Source organism: Ranitomeya variabilis, chromosome 2 (assembly GCF_051348905.1).
Source record: "Ranitomeya variabilis isolate aRanVar5 chromosome 2, aRanVar5.hap1, whole genome shotgun sequence".
In the NCBI taxonomy this organism is placed as follows: domain Eukaryota; kingdom Metazoa; phylum Chordata; class Amphibia; order Anura; family Dendrobatidae; genus Ranitomeya; species Ranitomeya variabilis.
The window spans coordinates 701,845,236-701,866,371 of NC_135233.1; the positions used below are offsets into that span (position 1 = coordinate 701,845,236).

A 21,136-nucleotide genomic window follows, 5' to 3' on the forward strand; every position below is an offset into this window, starting at 1 on the left:
AAAGTAGAACTTATCTAGATGTGTTGTGAGAACTTTGAACTCCCAAGTATTTCACTACAATTTATAACGCAGAGCCGTGAAAATAAAAAATCTTTTTTTCCCACAAAAATGGTTTTTTAGCCCCCCAAATTTTTATTTTCCCAAGGGTAACAAAAGAAATAGGACCACAGAAGTTGTTGTCTAATTTGTCCTGAGTATGCTGATACCCCATATGTTTGGGTAAACCCCTGCTTGGGCGCACAAGAGAGCTCGGAAGGGAAGGAGCACTGTTTTACTTTTTCAACGCATAATTGGCTGATATTGAGATCGGATGCCATGTTGCATTTGGAGAGCCCTGATGTGCCTAAACAGTGAAAACCCCCAATTCTAACTAAAACCCTAACCCAAACACACCCCTAATACCAACCACACCCCTAACCACACCCCTAACTCCAACACAACCCTAATCCCAACCATAACCCTAAGCACACCCTTAGCCCTGACACACCCTTAACCCTAATCCCAACCGTAAATGTAATCCAAACACCAACCCTAGCCCCAACCCTAACCCTAACCCTAGCTCCAACCCTAACCCTAGCCCTAACCCTAACCCTAGCCTAAACCCTAGCCCCAACCCTAACCCTAACCCTAGACCTAACCTTAACCCTAGCCCTAACCCTAGCCCTATCCCTAACCCTAGCCCTAACCCTAATGGGAAAATGGAAATAAATACATTTTTTAATTTTTTTTTTCCCCAACTAAGGGGGTGATGAAAGGGGGTTTGATTTACTTTTATAGTGGGTTGTTTAGTGGATTTTTATGGTTGACAGCTGTCACACACTAAAAGATGATTTTTATTGCAAAAAATATTTTTTTGCGTCACCACATTTTGAGAGCTATAATTTTTCCATATTTTGGTATCAAGTATCATTTGGACACCCAAACCAAATGTTTTTTAGATGTTCAGCCTGACCTGCTGGACCTAAACATCCACAAATTCACTCAACACTAACTGCTATTCACAGGCATCAGCGAGAGCAGGAGATGCTGATGACAGTAATAGTAACGAGCCTGTGCCTGACCGGCTGTAAACTTGTCGCCACCAATCACAGCTGCTGGCTCACACACTATTCTCTGTGTGACAGCATGGGAACCACAATTCCCAGCGGCTGTTACAAACCAGCACTGATTTTGGAAACTTCACACTAGACCTTGGAAATCAAGGTCCCAGAGTCTAGAGGAAGAGTAGAGAAGTACAGAATCCAAGCTGCTTGAAGTTTAGTGTGAAGTATCCACAATCAGTGATGGTTTGGGGAGTCATGTCATCTGCTGGTGTAGGTCCGCTGTGTTTTATCAAGACCAAAGTCAGCACAGCCATCTACCAGGAAATTTTAGGGCACTTCATGCTTCCCTCTGCAGGTTTTAAGCTATGGAAATTTCATTCTCCAGCAGGACTTGGCACCTGTGCACACTGCCAAAAGTACTAATACTTGGTTTAAAAACAATGGCATTACTGTGCTTGATTGCCTAGCAAACTCCCTGACCTTAACCCCATAGAGAATCTACAGTAAGTGGTATTGTCAAGAAGAAGATGAGAGACACCAGACCCAACAATGCAGAGGAGCTAAAGGCTGCTATCAAAGCAACCTGGGCTTCCTTAACACCTAAGCAGTGCCACAGGCTGATTGCCTCCATGCCATGCCACATTGATGCAGTAATTGATGCAAAAGGAGCCCTGACCAAGTATTGAGTGCATTTACTGAACATTTATTTCAATCATTTTGGATTTTAAAATCATTTTTCAAGGTGGTATTATAAAGTATTCTAATTTATTGAGATAATGATTTTTGGGTTTTCATTGGCTGTATGCCATAATCATCAACATTAACAGAAATAAACACTTGAAATACATCACTCTGTTTGAAATGACTCTTATGTAATATATGAGTTTCACTTTTTTATTGACAAACTCAAATAAATGAACTTTTTGATGATATGCTAATTTTGTGAGAAGTAGCTATATATACACTTGTATGCATGAATATACAGTATACTATAATTTATGAACTTAGATTATTTGTTGAAATATCTTTAAATTCAAGTAATTTCTAAAACTCACTGTTTTTCTTTGCTTTTAGATGAAAAGAAAGCTAAGGTCTCTTTGACAGAGGAAAAAGTAAAAAGAGAAGTAAAGGCTAAAACATCTGAAACAAAGGTACCTAAAACCATAAAGGAAACAAAAACATTAGAGGAAAGTAAAGCAAGGCTAAAGACCAAGGAAGAAATGAAGTCAGAATCCAAAGCTGAGACACAAGGTAAATAGCCAAATGAATACCGATGAAGATCTTCCGGAGGTAACAAGTGGGAATCGTATAGTGAAATTGTAAAGATGGCAAAAGACTCCAGAAACCAAACAAAAAAACAAACAACCAAATAACGTGCAGTCTATGATTTACAAATGTATTCATTTATTATTACAAAACACATTATATCAAAGGATGAATATCATAGTATCATGACTAATACTGAAATCACATTACCAGTTCATTTGATACTGTGTTGTTGCTAAGGTTTCCAGCATCTCAAAAGTAATGTTTTAGGTTAAATCAGTTCTTAATAGAATTGAATAGAAAGTTGTTTTGAGAAAGGCTGATGGCGCACTTACACTGCATGATTATCATTATCCTAGGAATGTTTGTATCTTGATATTGATGTAAATGGGTTGCCAATCACCTAACAACTATCGAGTGAAATAATCTTTTGGTTTGTATATAAGTATACACAGCACCACAGTGTAAACAGGTGTTCACAGGACCACAGTGTCAGGACAGGACATGTATTGCCAAGAATAATTGCAATATAGGCACACAGAACATTCTATTAGTGTTTGTTCAGTGTGCAGAGTACATATGGTCTGCCTGTTTAAATAGTTTATTAAACGACTGCAGATCGGCAAACATGTAGCTGATCTAAGGCTGTTTCACGTTGCTGGTTGGGTAGTCTAATCCCGACCTAACAAAATCCTTCTTTAGTACATAATATTCAAAATGTCTGATATTCCTGCATCTGTTTCCATCATTAATTCTTAGCAGAAAAAATCCAGTAGCAAATCAGATACCATATATGATTTTTTTTTTACGTTCTTGTCACATTCTTTGTACCAGTTAATAAACATTGTATTTAGAATGCACTTTGCATTGTTTTCATGTAGCAACACAATGGTTAGATGTTCTTTACATTATTTTTGGTAAAATGCAAATCTGAAAACAAAATATAGAGGCGGTGAGTGGGACTAGACTACAATTGAAAGCAAAACTACATGCCATATTTTTCTGACCATAAGACGCACTTTTTTCCCTCCAAATTTGGGAGGAAAGTGTGGGTGCGTCTTATGGTAGGGATGTAGCATGTGGGGAGGGGGGCAGCAGCGAGTGGGATCGCACTGTTATCCCACTTCGGTGAGCGGGGAGCAGCAAATGAATACTCCACTTAAGCAGGGACACACATGGTTTCCTCAGCGCTGGATTCCTACAGCAGCTGGGGAGATCTGTGTGTCCGGGGGAGGAGGAGGCAGCAGTAGCAGGGGCCTGGGGAGAGGAGATCGCTGCATACCTGCCTGGGCTGGATGCTGAGTGCTGTGCACAAGGAGGACCTGTGTGATGTCAGAAGTGGGCAGGCTGGAGCATCACATGGCAGCTCAGAGCCCTCCCTCTTCTTGACATCACAAGTCCTTCAGACTCCCCACTAGAATCTGCAAGCTTCCTCTTATAACCTGTGCTGTGGAAAGGCAACAAGAGGGAGGGCTCTGTGTGCAGCCATGGGATGCTTTTACCTCACCACAGTGGCTGGCTGGCTGCCACAATTAAGAGGTTAGTCTTTACAAAACACAATAAAGCACTCTGCCACTCCTTTGGTGAACTATAACTCCCAGCATGTCATAGGATCTGCAGGACATGCTGGGAGTTATAGTTCTCCCATGGGATTTTAAAGCAGCACTCCAGTGCTATTTTGCAGTGCTGGAGTGGTGCTTTCAATATAAGCCCTGTGCCCTCATTCTTATACTCACCCTCCAGCATCTTCATATAGTACTTCACAGACACCACACTGGTCCCACAGCTTCCAACATAATAACATACTATTATATATAATAACACCACATATAATAGTATGTTATTTATGTTATTAAATATTTTACCACATTTTTTTGCTTCAAATATTTTTTTCCCTATTTTCCACCTCTAAATCTGGGTGCGCCTTATAGTCCGGTGTGTCTTATAGTCCAAAAAATACGGTATTTATTTATTTTACTCACTTATATCATGCCATTAATTCCACAGAGCTTTAGAGTCATCAGCGTATCTAATATCTAATGGAAGATTAGAAGGGTTTTCCCACAAAGTACATTAATAGTCTGGTCACTGATCCCACTGCCGGGACGCCGACAGTAACGAGAATGGAGTGTACCTAGCTCCCTCATCACCATATGACTACAACATCCAGCCCTCCCTATTTACACTGGTAAAGTGGGCATTTTCTTGTTGGAGTTGCTCACAGACAGAAATGAGAATATTGCTGTCATTTTTTGTTCTGCTTTCACTGCAGCAGAAATGGTGAAGAAATTTTAGCAAATACAGTATTCATCTGAACAATATACAGAAATGTATGGAATGTTTTTCTCAATTGTGGGAATTGCATAGCATCTGGTCAATATCCTGTTATACTGAAGCCCCCTATGCAAATAGATAGCTGTCAGCCAAATGATCATTGAACCTACAGGTAGCTCTCCCAAATTCTTCATAATCAAGAATGCCTGGCTGAGCAGTCCATGTGTTCTTCATGAGAGGCGCCACCAGACACCAGCAGTGTCTTATCTCCAGGAGAACAAAAGAATCTGATATGATAAATCTCTTGTGCCGGAGCCTTCTCTTCCCCAAAATTACAAGTTGGTAGATAGTCAATAGGTCCCCTATGCACAGGTTGATCTCGCTGATATTGGTGGGTTCGGCCAACCTAAATTTAATGTGCATAGGAGTCCAACACTTTGTAATCTGATTGGTTGCTGAATGAAAAACTTGTGTCCTATTTTTCTCGAACAATGTCTTCAACATGCAAGTTAGAAGTCATTGTTTCAAATGGGGTAGTTGGGGTACACATTGTGCAAATAGCAGTTTCCTTAAATTAACATATAACGGAGTCACGCAGACTGTAAATAATAAGGCCAAATAAAGAAAAATGAAATGACAAATAGTTGTGTCAAATATTATTAAAACAATTACAAAACACAGTGAATATAACTGGGCAGAATAAATAGTCAAATAGTGTAAAAATTAAAGTATCAAACCTAGGTTTCAAAAAATTTTCTAGTTATAGTTGAAGTTTCAAAGCACAAAATCTGACTGCACACCATATAAATAAAGGACATGGCATGAATTAAAAGGTAAAGGACATGGACAGGCAACAAAATAATAAAATACTGAGAAAAATGAGATGTATTACATCAGCAAGTGTTGACTTATCGGACTATGCCATTACAATAAAGTCATGCTAAGAAAAAATACATGCTTCTTAAGGTCATGAGTTCAGCTGAATATATTAAAAAACATTTGTAACAACAGGAGCTGAGTTATAGTTCTCGGCAAAGATCATTTCACAGTGAATGAAGCCATACAATACAGACTCCATACATCTGGTTGGGGCTGAAAATAGCAGATCCGGGACGGTGGGCAGGTGTCGGACGTGCACTGATAACCTATCTTACCGATGACCAGACAACCCTTCAATATTTCTGTTGCATTTTTTCACTTATGGTCTTGTTATTTTTGTGTGGCCCAATGTGGTCGGTAAGTAAAGCAAAATAAAGCCCTATTTGAAACAAGATGGGACGTAAAGGGAACAATGTATTAAACACTAGGGCAGATGCTATATAATGAATATGATGCAGCTACTGTATTTTTTATGAGCTGCCTGGGTGTTCCCTGTTTCCAAGAAGACCCATTTTTGTGACCTTTCAGTTGCATTCCTAGGGAAAGGATCTTATCTTTATGCTGTTTCACCAGTATCTGTATGCCCCATCTAGTAACTTGAAAAAGTTTCCCGAAGCACTTTGCTTTGAGACCATTTTTATCTATTTAATTTACTCACTTATACAGAGCAATTATTTCCAAAGCACTTTATAGCCATCATCATCACTGTCCCCTATCAGTATGTCTTTGGAGTGTGCAAGGGAACCAGAGAACCCAGAAGAAATCCATGCAAACAAGGGGAGAATTTACAAACTCTTTACAGATGTTATTCTCGGTGAGATTTGAACCCTGGAACCAAATGCTACAACGATACAGTGCTAACCACTGAGCCACCGTGTATGATCCTTTCTATGGTCACATTGTCTGGGAAGGCTGTGCCTGACATTTTTTTGCTTATCATGGATTCCAATCTTGTTTCCTTATTTCGTTTTACATCGACTGGTTTATTATCATGGTAAGGCTAGAGCTACACAACGATATGTCGCACAATAGAAATTCTCTGAAAAGTTCAAAATATTTGTGCTACTTGTCTGTTACTTGCTGTCATGCAAGTATTAAATAATAATAATAATAATAGAGTCAAGTAGCAGAAAAGTTTCATGTAAGTTGCTCATCGCGACTTGTATTGAAGTCTATGGGAAGAGTGTTGCATGTGACTATTGACCAGCGACATATAATCAAAAACATTTGGAATTATATGTGACACTGTGGCCCATTCACATTATATCTCTGGTCGTAACATGACTGCATAGGAAATTATTACATCCAATAATTCAATATGGCACTGCAATTTCATTGTCGAGAGACACATATCTCTGTGTAGCCCTTGCCTTATACAGACACATTGTAGGAACTATATTACAGATTTAGGGCTGGAACTTCTGAAAGTTCAATAAAACTAATTTTATGTCACCATAAGACCCTATGTAATCAAGGTTTGGTCCAGGAAAATCATGGCTAATCCAGATTCAGTGGCAGTAATGTAAACCCTAAAATGAGGGCACATCAAGCTAAACTAATATTATCTTTTAAAAATTACTCTATGGTTTGTACATTCCTATTGTCCATAGTCAGCAGCTTAGTGAATTGTATATTCTACTGAGATTTCCAATATTGTAAAATTAACTATGTAAAATATACAGTTATTCTACTCTGTTGGATTCTGGATCTTAAGCCATTCCATGACACTACATTTTTTATAGTTTGTTATCATTGTTCTGTATGTAGTTTTGTTTCTTGTTGATCATAAGCCATCTTCATGTATCCATTCTGTTGATTGGTCTTCTTTTCCTTTCTGTTCTGTTAGATCAGTATCAGTTCTGTCGCTATGTGGTTGACATGTATGCTCACGGGGAATTATACACAGGTATTTAAAAAAATTCTTTGTGCGCTAGCTTCATATTCTACGCTTTTCCGAAAGGATCAACTTACCATCATATTTAATTCCTTGTGGATAAACTCCTACCACAGAGAAAACTCTGTAATAAAGACAAGAACTTGCAGCTAATTATGTCTAAATCTCACCAGATAGCAGTTTCGAAAAATTCTTATTAATGGGCTTTACCTGTCATACAAGTCTAATTAAAAAACTCATGTGCAGTGATAAGTTTTCTATTTTACAAGCAGCATTCCCTCATGCTGCACATTATAGTGTAACAAATCATTCCGGTCAAGTGGAACAGTGCTTCCTCTAATTAGTCCCATCCTGCTCCGAGACAACTTTCTGTGTTATCCATCTTTTATCCACAAGAATAAAACACTTTCTTTTACTTTTACTAATAGTTGCTATATTATATTGTGCTCCACATAAAGCATATAATGGCTGTGCATGCGAATGAGCCTAATAGCACATTTAAAGAGTCAGTATATAATAAAATTGATACAGATTTAGCAGAACTGAATTTCTCATTTTTACTTTTCACAACTTACGGTATGCATTGTGATAACATTCTAAGTTAATATGATGCAGTATTTAAAACTATTTACTAGCCACAGGAAGTGTAAAATGATAAATTAGGCAGCCAAGTTTGTATCCTGTTTGCACTGGAGATGAACAAATCTTTTGAAATTCGAATTTGTGAGCTTTTACAATTTTGTTTCCAAAAATTTGATTTGTGGCAAATCGTAAGTACTTTAATTGCCCTGAATGATTATATATTACACTCTGAGGTCTCCTAGAACTGTATCCAACTCATTTCAAGCTCTTTAACACAAACACATGATTAGTAATGTCAAAGTGACTCAACATGTACGGTTACGGGTAAACATATGGTAACTGTTTTTCACTGCTGTGTTGTCACACACTATTTATAATGTTTATTCAGTATTTTATGTCTTATTCTCCCTACGTCTGTGGACAATCTGTGAACCCTGACTCTCCCTATCCAGATTCACCTCAAAATTTACTACTACAATGTCTGTCTCTGCTTTTATACAGTCTTTGATAGTCCCTTCAGCCTGGCTGTACTATACCATGTGATGTGATAGCTGCAAGACATGGAGAAGGCCACATGACCATTTGGCCATGCCCAAGGTCATGTGAGATTTCTCTAGCTGATAAAATCTTCTGTATTGCATAAAATTGGGTATTTTTGACAACTCACAAAAATTTAATCATATTTTTTTTAATTTGCTGTATCCAGCAACTTTCCAAAAATTTGGCATTAATTCAATTTCCATCCAATTTTCTCATCTCTAATGATTAAATAACTGGATGTAGGTAATTAAATTTAGAAGATGAGTAATATAAATTCCGATTTTTCTAATAATATTACCAACATCTTCAGTTTATAAACTAAGTGAGCTCAGTTGTACATAACTGACAAGACGTGCAGATGAAAAGCAATACTAACAACACACCAGATGGGTTAGAAAGAACAGCTATCAAAAGTGTATTTCTACCTTAAATGTGCTAAAAGCTAATCTGATATTCAGAAGTACATGCACTAAGATTCCTTATGTGCTAGGAGGTTAAAATCATTTGTCACCTGCAAATTATAAGAAACAGTTCTCACTCATCCTGCTTTGTCAGGTGCCTGAAGGGCTTACAATAAGCAGCAATTTTCATCCATATTTAATATGAACACAAGTATCTGATGCATATTTCAATTAGTACAATTCCCATAGTTTTGCCACAGTATTTAGAACATATGTTTAGTTGTAGAGACATATATTTTGTAAATTTGAATGACAGACAAGTGACATTTATATTTACGGACAGTGCTAAAAATAACAATCATTTTTAATCATGCATAATTTATTTTATTTGCTATTGGTAAGAATGGGCATGGATGTCTGACATTTGCGTGCTTTTCCAAGACTTTATGGACTCCATAAAGATGGTGAGCAGCGATGACGCTTCTGTACCTACTTAAACAGTCACTGCTCACAATTAAACATGAAGCTTTTCATGCGGACTAGGTGGGGATGGAGGAAGACACAACACAGAGAGATTATAGACAGCCCAGCCTCATCTCATCTGCTCAGTGCAGATTGGGTAATAAATATAATGAGGGGGTGGATGCTGAAGAGGTGGAACAGGAGCTGGTGGCTAGCGCAACAGAAACTAGTAGCCACACAACCTTTGTCCTGTCTCTCCTATGTGGATGGGCTGAGTATGGGAATGAGGAAGAAGTGAGGGTGGAAGAAGAGATGGAGAGTCGTTATCATGGTGGAGACAGGGAAGTGTTGGCTGTATGGAGCTTGGCACATGTGGCCATCTTTATGTACTGCTGCCTTTCCCGTGACCATCACGTTACAGTAATCTTGGCCAAAAAACTACTGGCTGTTTACCCTGCTAGACCCATGCTACAAGGAGAACCTTGCAGCTCTTCTTCCTGAGGTGGGGAGATATTCTAAAATGGTGATAAACAAGAAGGCCAAAATACGTTGAAAAAAATCCCATCAGACAATGCTAGCGGCAGTGGGCAAGCTTCCTTGCCCAACCTTGAAGGAGAGGGCAGGGAGACACACAGCAGAGGCCAATCTCTGTAAAATCCGAAACTTGGCAAACTCTAATTTTGTCATATTTGCTTATCTCTACTTCTGATGATTTTTATAGATTCTGTGTGTCACATTAGGTTTGGTATGTGACGTCCATTTTCACTTGCAGTACAGAATGGATCACTGCACGCCATTCTTCTAATCTGATGATTCATCTGTGCAGAGATTTACCTATGTGCACCTCTTGCTGTCATTCAAGTTCATCATTGTTCTTCCAATCACTCAATAACACAACATTGAACAGTGCTGATTAGAGTTTGGTAAATTTATATGTATCAAACTATATTCCACTTGAATTTTTTTAAAAAATCTGTATTCTCCCGAATACGGATTTGTTTGAAATTTGAGTCGTGCAAATGTCAGTATTAATTTTATTTTTTTTTCTTTATCTTACTTTTTTTGCCCTGTGGTCTCTTTAGACCCCTGTGCTTAACAAGGAACATTTAATTTGCAGAAAATAAAGTCACTCCAAATCGAATTTCCCAGGAACATCAGCGTGATTTCACGAATTTGAATCTTATCAGATCTGCTGATTTGCTCATTTCTAGTGATGATGACATTTTGGCATATCGATTTTCCTGAGAGATAAACCATGGTATTTTAGTTTAATGATTCTCCCCTCTCAGTTTTCAGCAAATGGCAATAACTGGCACATCAATAAACAGGAGGCATAACATAATAATCCCACGAGGCTTGATCTGATTTTCGATGTTTACTGTAGCTATAAAAAAAAAAGTGCTTTCAATGTGGCTTTATCCCTTTCCCACATTCTAAAATTGAAAATTTTATCATTTGGAGATCTTAACAAATACTTTTTCTTCCTTGATTTACATAATCTTACAGCTTGTGTTACTTGGCGTTGCCATTTCAATGTTGAAAACTGTATTTTAAAATATCAAAATAAACATTTTGCTGCATAAATTTTCTTCCTTTAGTTATTCAGATAAAAATATCTCACCCACTGCTAGGTTACAAAATAACATGCACTAGTTGTGACAAAATCACCTGCAAATATCCCTGTATGGCAAATCTTGCAAATACTTTTACAGAAAGCGATTTCCGATTATATAAACTGCACAGAAGAATAACTTTAAAGCAAAAATAAAAATCTTTGAACAATCCTTTCTAACCTGGTGATTTCTTGTTGTTCTCTGCTTACTGAGATGAACCGGTATTATTTAAGACTGGATTGTCACAGCAGCTTAGTATGCGCTTGCATTCTTATAAGATGAAGGATTTGTATGTCGGCTTTTGGACAAGCTGTGATCTGCACCGGCTAAGAGATAAAATTCATAAAATTTGCCGTGAGTTTGTAAAGATGTGCCATTAGCAATATGTACTTTCATATTACAGTCATTGCTATAGATGAAGTCTGATTTTTTAAACTATCCATGATCTATATTAACAATGTAAAATATTGCATACATTCTTATTATTTAAAAAAAAAACGAAAATGAATTGAAATACAGCTATGCTGTGCATTCCCCTCAAATAGTCTCTTCCTTAACTAAGTGTTGAAGTATTTATTGTGTAATTACATATTAATATTATTATTATTTATTTCTATAGCACCATTGGTTCCATGGTGCTCTACATGAGAAGGGGTTACAACATATAATACAAATATAAATTACAGAGAGCAAAATAACGATGACAGAGTGGTACAGAAAGGAGAGGGCCCTGCACTTGTGGACTTAAATGCTACAGGATAGTGAAAAATGAGACAACAGGTTGGAGGTCTGCAGCTGTTCCAGTGGTGGTGCAGTGACAGTGGGGTCAGTGCAGGCTGCAAGCTTTTTTGAAGAGATGGGTTTTCAAGTTCCATCTGAAAGTTCTGAATGTGGCGGATAATTGGACATGTTGAGGCACAGAATTCCTGAGGACAGGGGATATTTGGAACATGTCTTAGAGGTGATTGGGTAAGGAGCGTATAAATGTGGAGGAGAGGAGACCTTTTGAGGACCAGAGGTTGTACGATGGAAAATATCAGTAAATTAATTCGGAGATATATGGAGGAGACAGATTATGGATGGCTTTGTAGGTCAATGAGGGGAGATGGAGGGGAGTAGCAAGGAGAAAGGTGGAATCATTGGCAGCAGAGTTAAGGATGGACTGGAGAGGAGCAAGAGTGTTAGCTGAAAGTCCACAGAGAATGATATTGATAGTAGTCGAGGCGGGAGATGATGAGGACATGCACTAGCATTTTAGTAGATTCAGGGCTGAGTAAAGGATGGATTCTGTAAAATTTTTGCCTTAGAGGTGGCAGGAGGTGGTGAGAGCTTGGTTGTGGAGATTGAAGGACAGGGCAGAGTTAGGGGTTACTCCAGAGCAGCGGTATAGGGGAAAGCAGGATATCATTCATTGTGATAGATATTCACGTAAGGGAGTTAGGCAAGGTGGAGGAAAGATGATGAGGTCAGGCAGATAGATACTCTGGAATTCTGAACAGCAGACAGGGGACACTGGACCAGGGAGGTAGATCTGAGTATCATCAGCTTGTAGGTGGTACTGAAAGCCATGAGGCTTTATGAGTTGTCCCAGGTCAAAGCTATAGATTGAAAAGAGTAGAGATCCTAGGACAGAGCCTTGAGGGACACTGACAGAGAAAGGGCAAGATGAAGAGGTAGTGTGTCTTAGGAATTGTGGTTCTGTGCCCCCACCTGGAATGGATTTGGTCTAATGCTACACTACTCTGTTAGTTAGCACCATCATTATCTCGACCCTGGAAAATGTCCCAATCGTATACAGCATTTCGTGCTGGAGCAGTTGGATGTGTTGGGATGCGGGACGCAGTTTCTTCCAAGTGCAGTTGGAAAAATAGGAGGATATTCAAGAAAGGGCAAGGTCGTTAATGCAGAGGTAAGAAAGGATTCGGAGTAACAGCGAGTGGTAGACTGTGCCTTTGGCAGAGGACAGGTCTAGAAGGAGGAGTATAGAGAATTGTCTGTTAGCTTTGTCAATCAGTAAGTTGTTAGTATGACTTAAGACAGCCATGTTGCACCAGAAATGCATCAGAGTTTATATGGTTTCCTTGAATCATTGTTTTTAATGTCTTGTGAATAAATTAGATTTTAATGTTGGATGGTTGCGCCGGATTTCTTCTTTTCTCCTCCTAAATCGTTAGAAACTTTGTTCAGGGTAGTTTCGATGGATTGGTGAGGACTTAAGCTGGATTGTAGGTAATGAAAGAGTGAGTCAGATGAGTGGAAAGTTCAGCATGGACATGCTCTTTGAGGAGCTTGGTGGTGAATGAGAGCAGCAATATGGGGCAACAGCTGGATGTAGAGATCGTGCCTAGGGATGGCTTCATCAGCATAGGAGTGATCAAGGCATGTTTTAAGGCAGAAGGGAAGTTATCAGATGCTACTGATAGGTTGAAGAGACGGTTAGGGTCAGAATATGTATGGTGGTGAGGTTGGCGAGGAGGTGGAATGGGATTGTGTTGAGCTCACAAGCAGTGAGCTAGGCTTTGGAGAGGAAATTAGTAAGCTCTCCTTCACTGATGGTGGGGAGAGAGGTTTTGGGGGAAGGGCAGTGGCCTGTTATACATAGCGGTCTTGGTGGATGGGCAGTAAAGATTTACCTTTTTTGATCTATCTTATTTTTAAAATGTGTGGCAAAGTGCTCTGGAGAGATGAGGGTGGTCAGTGAAGTCAGTGGAGGGCGGACAAGGGCATTTTAAGGTGTTCAATAGCTGTTTGCGGTTGTGGGATAAAGAAGATACAAGGGTGGTGAAGTAGTCTTGCTTAGCAGAGGTAAGGACCAGCTTGAATTTGAAAATTGCATGTTTAAATACAATGAAGTCTTCCTGTGAGGGCGTTTTCTTCCAATGCCACTCTGCAACCTTTGTCACATGCCAAAGCTTTTTTGTGAAGTTGTCGTACCAGGGTTATCTATTAATTCGTCGCACTCTGCCATGCACGAGAGGGGTGATTGAATCAATAGCTAAGGCAAGTGTGGTGTTGTAGAAAATGGTGGCACTGTCTGAGTTGTGGAGCGAAGATATGCAGGACAGCGGTAGAATACAGTCAGAGAGCTATGTCTAGGTGTGTGAGGTTGGTGGGAAGATGAGGAGCACAAGGATGACAAAGTGAGTAGATGCAGTTCAGATAGGTTGAGAGGTGAGGTTGTGACAAGGAAGGAAGACCACTGAGTAAGACCAAAGTATGAAGCAAGCGACAGGAGTTTGATGGCTGCAGACTGGCAGCTGTCAATGGAGATGTTGAAGTCATCCATGATGATGATGGGAATATCAGCAGAGAGGAAGTATGGAAGCCAGATGGAGAAGTGGTCAATAAAAACAATGGCTGGACCCAAAGATCGGTATATGATGGCCATTTGGAGGTTGGAAGGAAGGTAGATACGGACAAAATACACTTCAAAAGTGGGGAGGATGAGATTGGGTAAAGTTGGGATTGGGTTGAAGATGCAGTTGTTAGGGAGGAAGAGACCTACTCCTCCACCTTGTCTTTTGCCAGGGCAAGGAGTGGGAGTGAAGTGATGGCCACAGTAACACAGAGCAGCAGGGTAGGCCGTGTCAGAGGGTGTCAGCCATGTTATGCTGAGGTCCAGGAAGGATAAATTTGAGAATTAAAGAGGTCATGGATGACATGAAGCTTTTTGCAGCTGGAACAACCATTCCAAAGAGCTCAAGAGAATGGACACGGCTAGTGTATGTCAAAGAAAGATGAGAGACGGAGAGTGTGGCTTATTTTAGGTTTCAGTAGGAGAAATGTGAGGTTTAGGAGCATGTCTGCAGATGATGTTATATTCGACAGTAAGAAGGAAGATGAGATAATTATTTCAGGGTTTTTCTGGATGTCAAAAAGAGAGTAAGGGTACTGTCACACAGTGGCACTTTTGTCGCTACGACGGTACGATCCGTGACGTTCCAGCGATATCCATACGATATCGCTGTGTCTGACACGCAGCAGCGATCAGGGACCCTGCTGAGATTTGTACATCGCAGCAGATCGTTTGGAACTTTCTTTCGTCGCTGGATCTCCCGCTGTCATCATTGGATCGGTGTGTGTGACACCGATCCAATGATGCGTTCGCTTGTAACCAGGGTAAACATCGGGTTACTAAGCGCAGGGCCGCGCTTAGTAACCCGATGTTTACCCTGGTTACCATCGTAAAAGTAAAAAAAAAAAAAACTTACATACTCACATTCCGGTGTCCGTAAGGTCCCTTGCAGTCTGCTTCCCGCTCTGACTGACTGCCGGCCGGAATGTAAGAGCAGAGCACAGCGGTGACGTCACCGCTGTGATCTGCTTTCACTTTACGGCGGCACTCAGTCAGAGCGGGAAGCAGACGGCAAGGGACCTGACGGACGCCAGTATGTGAGTATGTACAGTTATTTTTTTTTACTTTTATGATGGTAACCAGGGTAAACATCGGGTTACTAAGCGCGGCCCTGCGCTTAGTAACCCGATGTTTACCCTGGTTACCCGGGGCCTTCGGCATCGTTGGTCGCTGGAGAGCGGTCTGTGTGACAGCTCTCCAGCGACCACACAACGACTTTCCAACGATCACGGCCAGGTCGTATCGCTGGTCGTGATCGTTGGAAAGTTGCAGAGTGTGACAGTACCCTAAGGATTACTGGAGCAAACACTGTAAAGGCATATGTAACCATGGTGAAAGAGCAAGCATGGTAAGACCAAGAGGAAAGCACAGTTAAAAAACAGTGGTAGCTATTACATTCTGCTGACTTTTAGGACATTTCTGGTATATTTCTGATGTGCAATTGAAGGAGGTACTTGAGAAGAGGCACGCAAAGACCTAATGATTCAAGTTTACATAACCTTAAATTTCATATGAAAAATATCAGGTGAGAACAGAAGAGCGGAGCCATAGGCTGACAGGTCAGACAAATATAGGAGAGAGATAAATTAAGAGACAGGCCATAATAAGAATGGTTTGCTAATTGCACAGCAGGGGATGGAAGCAGGGGACATACCAATATAGAGAGATAAACAAGGGTGAATCTGGATCAATGAACTGTGAGGCATACATATGTGATGCTAAGTTTAACTTTTCTACAAACCTTATTGTATGTCTGTTGACCTCATGGACAGATTAAATTATTGTCATATAAGTACATTTAACCCTTTTAGATATGGAAAGACCATAGATACAATATGTGTGATCAGCTTCATTCTTCTTCAATATAAATGTTCCTAAATACACTGGCATCTGGTGAGAAACGTATTACAGAAACTAAGCACCATAACAGGATGTTTCCAACGTAACAGCAGAAGAAAAGGTCAATAAATATAACCCAATAGGTTCCAAATCAATAAACAGAAGAGGCACTGCAGGTCAATACGGGCCACCAACTAATGGTGAGGGGCAATCAGGGTCCCTAATTGTAATCTAACAGGTTCCAAGTCAATAAACAAAGGGGATATCATTGGGCAGTGGGGTCAGAAAGATACACATAAAGTTACCAAATCAATGAACTGGAAAAACTCCATAAGCTAAAACAGGGGCTTAGTGATCAAAATTGCTGAACATCTCTTCCACCTTGCTCCTGAATTTCCTACTTCATATTTTACTGTTATAAATAGCAGTATGATGAAAAATACCATTTGCAGTGATGTACTGGGCTTTAATGTATATATTTAAAATTAAAAATGTTATTTAATTCTTATTTGTTAGAATGCAATGAACTCAGTCATCACAGTAGTAATCAGAGCAGGTGAAGTACTTAGTAGGGCATATACTTATACTTAGTAGAGCACATAGTGTAGGTGAGAAGATTAGTCCTTCAGTGGTTCTCGCGACACTTATGAAATGCTCTTTAAGGTTAAGTGAGAAATCACATTTTTTTTCCATCTTGCTGCAAAAGTAAAGTGTGAATCCATTCAGTCCTATGTTTCTATAAAGTGTGCTTCTCTTATACTGTATAGTGTATTTAAAGCCTACAGAGGGTTAAAGGAAAACTGTTCCAGGTTCCTTCTATCTCATATTGTAGCAGCATGATGTAGGGGCAGAGACAGTAATTTCAGTAGTGTATGCATTACTGGGCTTTTTGCTGCAGTTTTGATAAAATCACTGTTTTATATGCCTCAGATCTACCAGTTCTCTGTATATTGAGCTCTTTATAACACCGCTTCCACCACTGATTGTCAGTTTTCTGCCTATACACAGCGTGCACAGAAAACTGGCAATCAGTGGGGATGGGGTTGGACTGTATGGTAGCAGGGTTACTAATAACCTAGAGATAAACTGGTAATATATCAGTGTTATCATCAAAACTACATTATGCTGCACAGTAAGGGACACATCACTGGAATCAGGATCTCTATCTCTTTATTATGCTGCTCTCAGATTATATAACAAAAACCTTTTGACAGATTACTTTTATTTAGTAATGGATTTACCTCTACAGAGCCCAAATTGTTACATGGTAGCAGGGTACCTAGTCCTTTAGTGATAATCTCCTGCTGATAAAACAGTGATATTATCAAAGCTACACTATGCAGCCCAGTAAGTGACACATCACTGGAATCAGGGTCTCTCGCTCTCTATATTATACTGCTTTCACATTATGCAGAAAAAAAACTGTTCACATATACCTTTATTCAGCATCAGATTCACATCTATGGAGCTAAAATATAGCAAAACATTCAGCACCCTCGCCAGCCTTGTGTTGTCTTCCAATTGGCATACAGTTATGCATATTGCACAATTTCCATATTCATGCACTGGTCAATATTCACAGGCACATTTTCCTAGTTATGGCCCTTTCCAGCCATGGATTTAGTCCAAGTAATGTAACAAGTACAGTTTCCTACTGTAATGCACAGCTATATAATCAGCATACTATTGTCCAGGGGAGAATGTGTCTTTATTGAGGGAATGCCATTTTAATACAAAAAAATAGAACAATATCTATCTACCGTAGCGACTCCCCCATTGTGTTAATTTAAAATGAATTGCAAAGCAGCACCATCTATCTATTGAATATCACCCACCGTGCCGTACTTTATCTCAATCGTTACCATTGCCTTTTGTGCTGCAATAAAACTCAATGCAATGCAATAGCTTCCTGAAGAAGAAGAATAGATTTTCTACTAAACTTTTTCCTGCCCCCCTCCAAATACAGGACTAGGTAAAAACTGCTACTGAATAGGAAAGTCATGAGTTACTATATTTAATTGTATTTAGAACAATCAGGACAATGCAATCCGTTATCACCATTGCCTGCTTGTATTTTAGGCTCATGGAGATATCTGGAGTTAAAGAACAAACAATCACTGTCAGTTTATTAACAAAAGACTTCCCTTGGCATCAAAAGTATTTCCTTCAATGCAGTAAAATAAATGTATGCATTAAACAGATGACTCAGTATTGGACAAATATGAGTCATCCTCCAGCAGTCCAGCTTGGATGATTAATGGTATTGTAGTGTTCCCAGCATAATTAATGAACAATGCCAGATGCTACATTTCAGTTAATACACTATTTCTCACTTTTTTTACACATAAGCTCAGAAATCTGCCGATTATTTTTAATTCTTGAGAAGAATATCCACTGAATTATTCTGATTACCATAAGAAAAGGTATTCTTACATTCTTTTTGTTTCATTTGTTCTGTTTCACCCTGAAAGATAAATGTAAGAGCACTCTTATGACGCCCATACACTTTAGCTGTCGACCAAGCAGCTGATTTTTTCAATTTGTCCCTAACTTAAACATACAACTTCCTCTACGCATGTGGTTTCAATAAGGGGATAAAAAGGAATAATAAAGTGAGGAGAATGAAGTGTTGTCATACTTTTCTGGAAGCAGTTTATGCCTAATGAAAATAAAGGATTGAGCATAGTAAAGTTCAACTGCTGTCACTGCTTCACCTGCTGTTTGTCATTATAGGGAAATCGGGACATGCACATTAGACAGTCATACGGTCTGCTGGACATATTTTGTGAATGATGACCATTATCAATCTTTAAAATGATAGCCTATATGCTTTGGTAAAATGGTGAATGGTGCCGATGACACACGCAAACATAAAGATAGAGACGACCAAGTGGCTTTGTTGATCAGAACCAACTCATTAAAAAGCAGAGTTGCTATTGAGTCCGACAAGCACTATTTTATGGGTGGACATTTAAGAATGATTACTTTGTCATCTCATATGTGTCAGCATTCTGATAGTTTGGCTTTAAGCTGTACAATTCTGTTATGTTCCGTTCTTATTGCGAAAAAGAATAAAATCAGAATATAAGTCTTCCAACTTTTTAACAGTGTTAATCTCTTCAACATTTCATCTTGAAGTAAATATTGTTCTCTAATGGTAGTACACAGACCAACAACTTGTATTCATACAGTAGATGCAAAAAAAGAAGAAACAAACGACATGTCAACCTGTAGCTATGCATGAAGACCACATCTTCATCAGTGATGGTAGAAGTACAGGTCAATTCACACTGTGTGATGTGCAGCAATAAACAACTGCAGATTAGATCAGATGCAAGCTGCTGCTCGGCAGCACGTCTTGTTTACGCAGGATGATGCGCTGCCGAGAACAATTATCTTTTTTGCAAGCCAAAAAAATAATTTCACCTGACAAATAAGAATTTTGCTCACTAGCCTGGTGAGCTAAAGTCTATTCTGACTGCAGGATTATCATAAATGATTGTTCTCTCATCTGCCTTAACTTAGAAGTGTTGGACAAACACAGTACATGGCTCATTGTGTTATCATGCTGCACAGAGACTAAAGGGGCACTTACACTACAAGATAATCATGAATGAGTTTTGTTAAAACATTTGATTCATGATTACGGTATCTTGCCATGTAAACAGACATACAGTCACTCGACGAACAAGCAAAACAATTTTCCATTGGGTGAAATTATGTTTTATGCAGCAACAAAAGATCATAGCTCTTGATGGTGCATCATCCTGTGTAAACAGAGTTCACATTGCCAAGAACAATGGCATCCTGTGCAAAATGAGTGATCTAGTATAGATCACTTTATGATCTAATATAGATATAGATCACTCGATGTGCTTTGTTTACTTTTTTGTCTGCCTTTGTAAACAGGTATTCAAATCACTGCCGATCGGTAAAGGTTTACCCATGGGTGGTCATATCGTGCTACCAGGTATGGACTGGGGCTTAAATTCAGCCCTGGCATTTGAAATCACAGAGGTCCATGCTGTCTCCATCCCCAAGCACCAGATGTGATATATTACTAATATTTCCCTGCAAGGAGGAAAGCAAGATTTACTACAAAACCAATTTTTCTAATGATTCCTCCGTCACAACTCTTAAATGTATGGGTGTCTTGAGAACACAGATTCTGTTAACAACGTAGCAGACAAGGTGGCCCACGACCAGGCAGGCCCTTCTGGCATTTGCCAGAAGCACCAGATGGCCAGTCCGGCCATGCGTGCTACCTGTTGGCTTCTGTAAATGGACCCTTAGTGGTTAGTTTACTTGGAGATCAGCATGTTACATGGCTTACAGCAATCACTGATCTGAGAGATACATTTCTAGGAAATATTATAGGAGGCCTCTGACAGATTATGGAATTACTGCCACTGGATCATGCAGTAATACTCATTATTCGTTAGTTTCTGTCTCTGGTATAAGCCGGAGCAATTTGGCTTTTTAGGCAGACTTTTCTACCCAGTGAAAGGTCCAGTACATGCACAGTATGAGCTCAGTATTCAGCAACTTATTCATTTATTTGCATTTGGAGATTGCAGTTTGCATTATATTATATTAGCGCTCACTTTAAGAAGCTATGATATGTATTCATGTAAGAATCAGAGACTGTTTAATTGTCATAAGCATTAATTTGTCACAATCATAAAAGAAGCAGACTTTTAATTGTATGAGAGCTAATTTTATCTCATTACTATTAGCTTGAAAAACTAGTATTTGCTTTATTCTATTGTTCTAATAGTTTTCATGATAATTTGATTTTTGTCCTGAAAGCATGACCTGGTATGGTCTGTTTCGAGAACTTTGCAAGCAATAATTGTAATATTAGCATAAGAAGCACAACAAATTAAGAATTACTCGAGCACTAATCTTTAGTTAACTGCACAATATTTATTATAATCAGATAATAATTGTACTAAGCTTTTCCTCACAGTGAAGAATTCAGACTATAT

General features: G+C 39.2%; 1 protein-coding gene across 1 annotated transcript in view; it reads left to right on the top strand.

Moving 5' to 3' along the window:
- LOC143807646 (uncharacterized) overlaps positions 1–21,136 on the top strand; it is a 1,106,746-nt gene that overhangs the window by 350,548 nt on the left and 735,062 nt on the right. The window contains exons 23-24 of the mRNA XM_077289447.1: positions 2,118–2,294; positions 7,309–7,368. Coding sequence (XP_077145562.1) covers positions 2,118–2,294; positions 7,309–7,368 — 237 coding nt within the window. The remainder of the gene's footprint in view (positions 1–2,117; positions 2,295–7,308; positions 7,369–21,136) is intronic.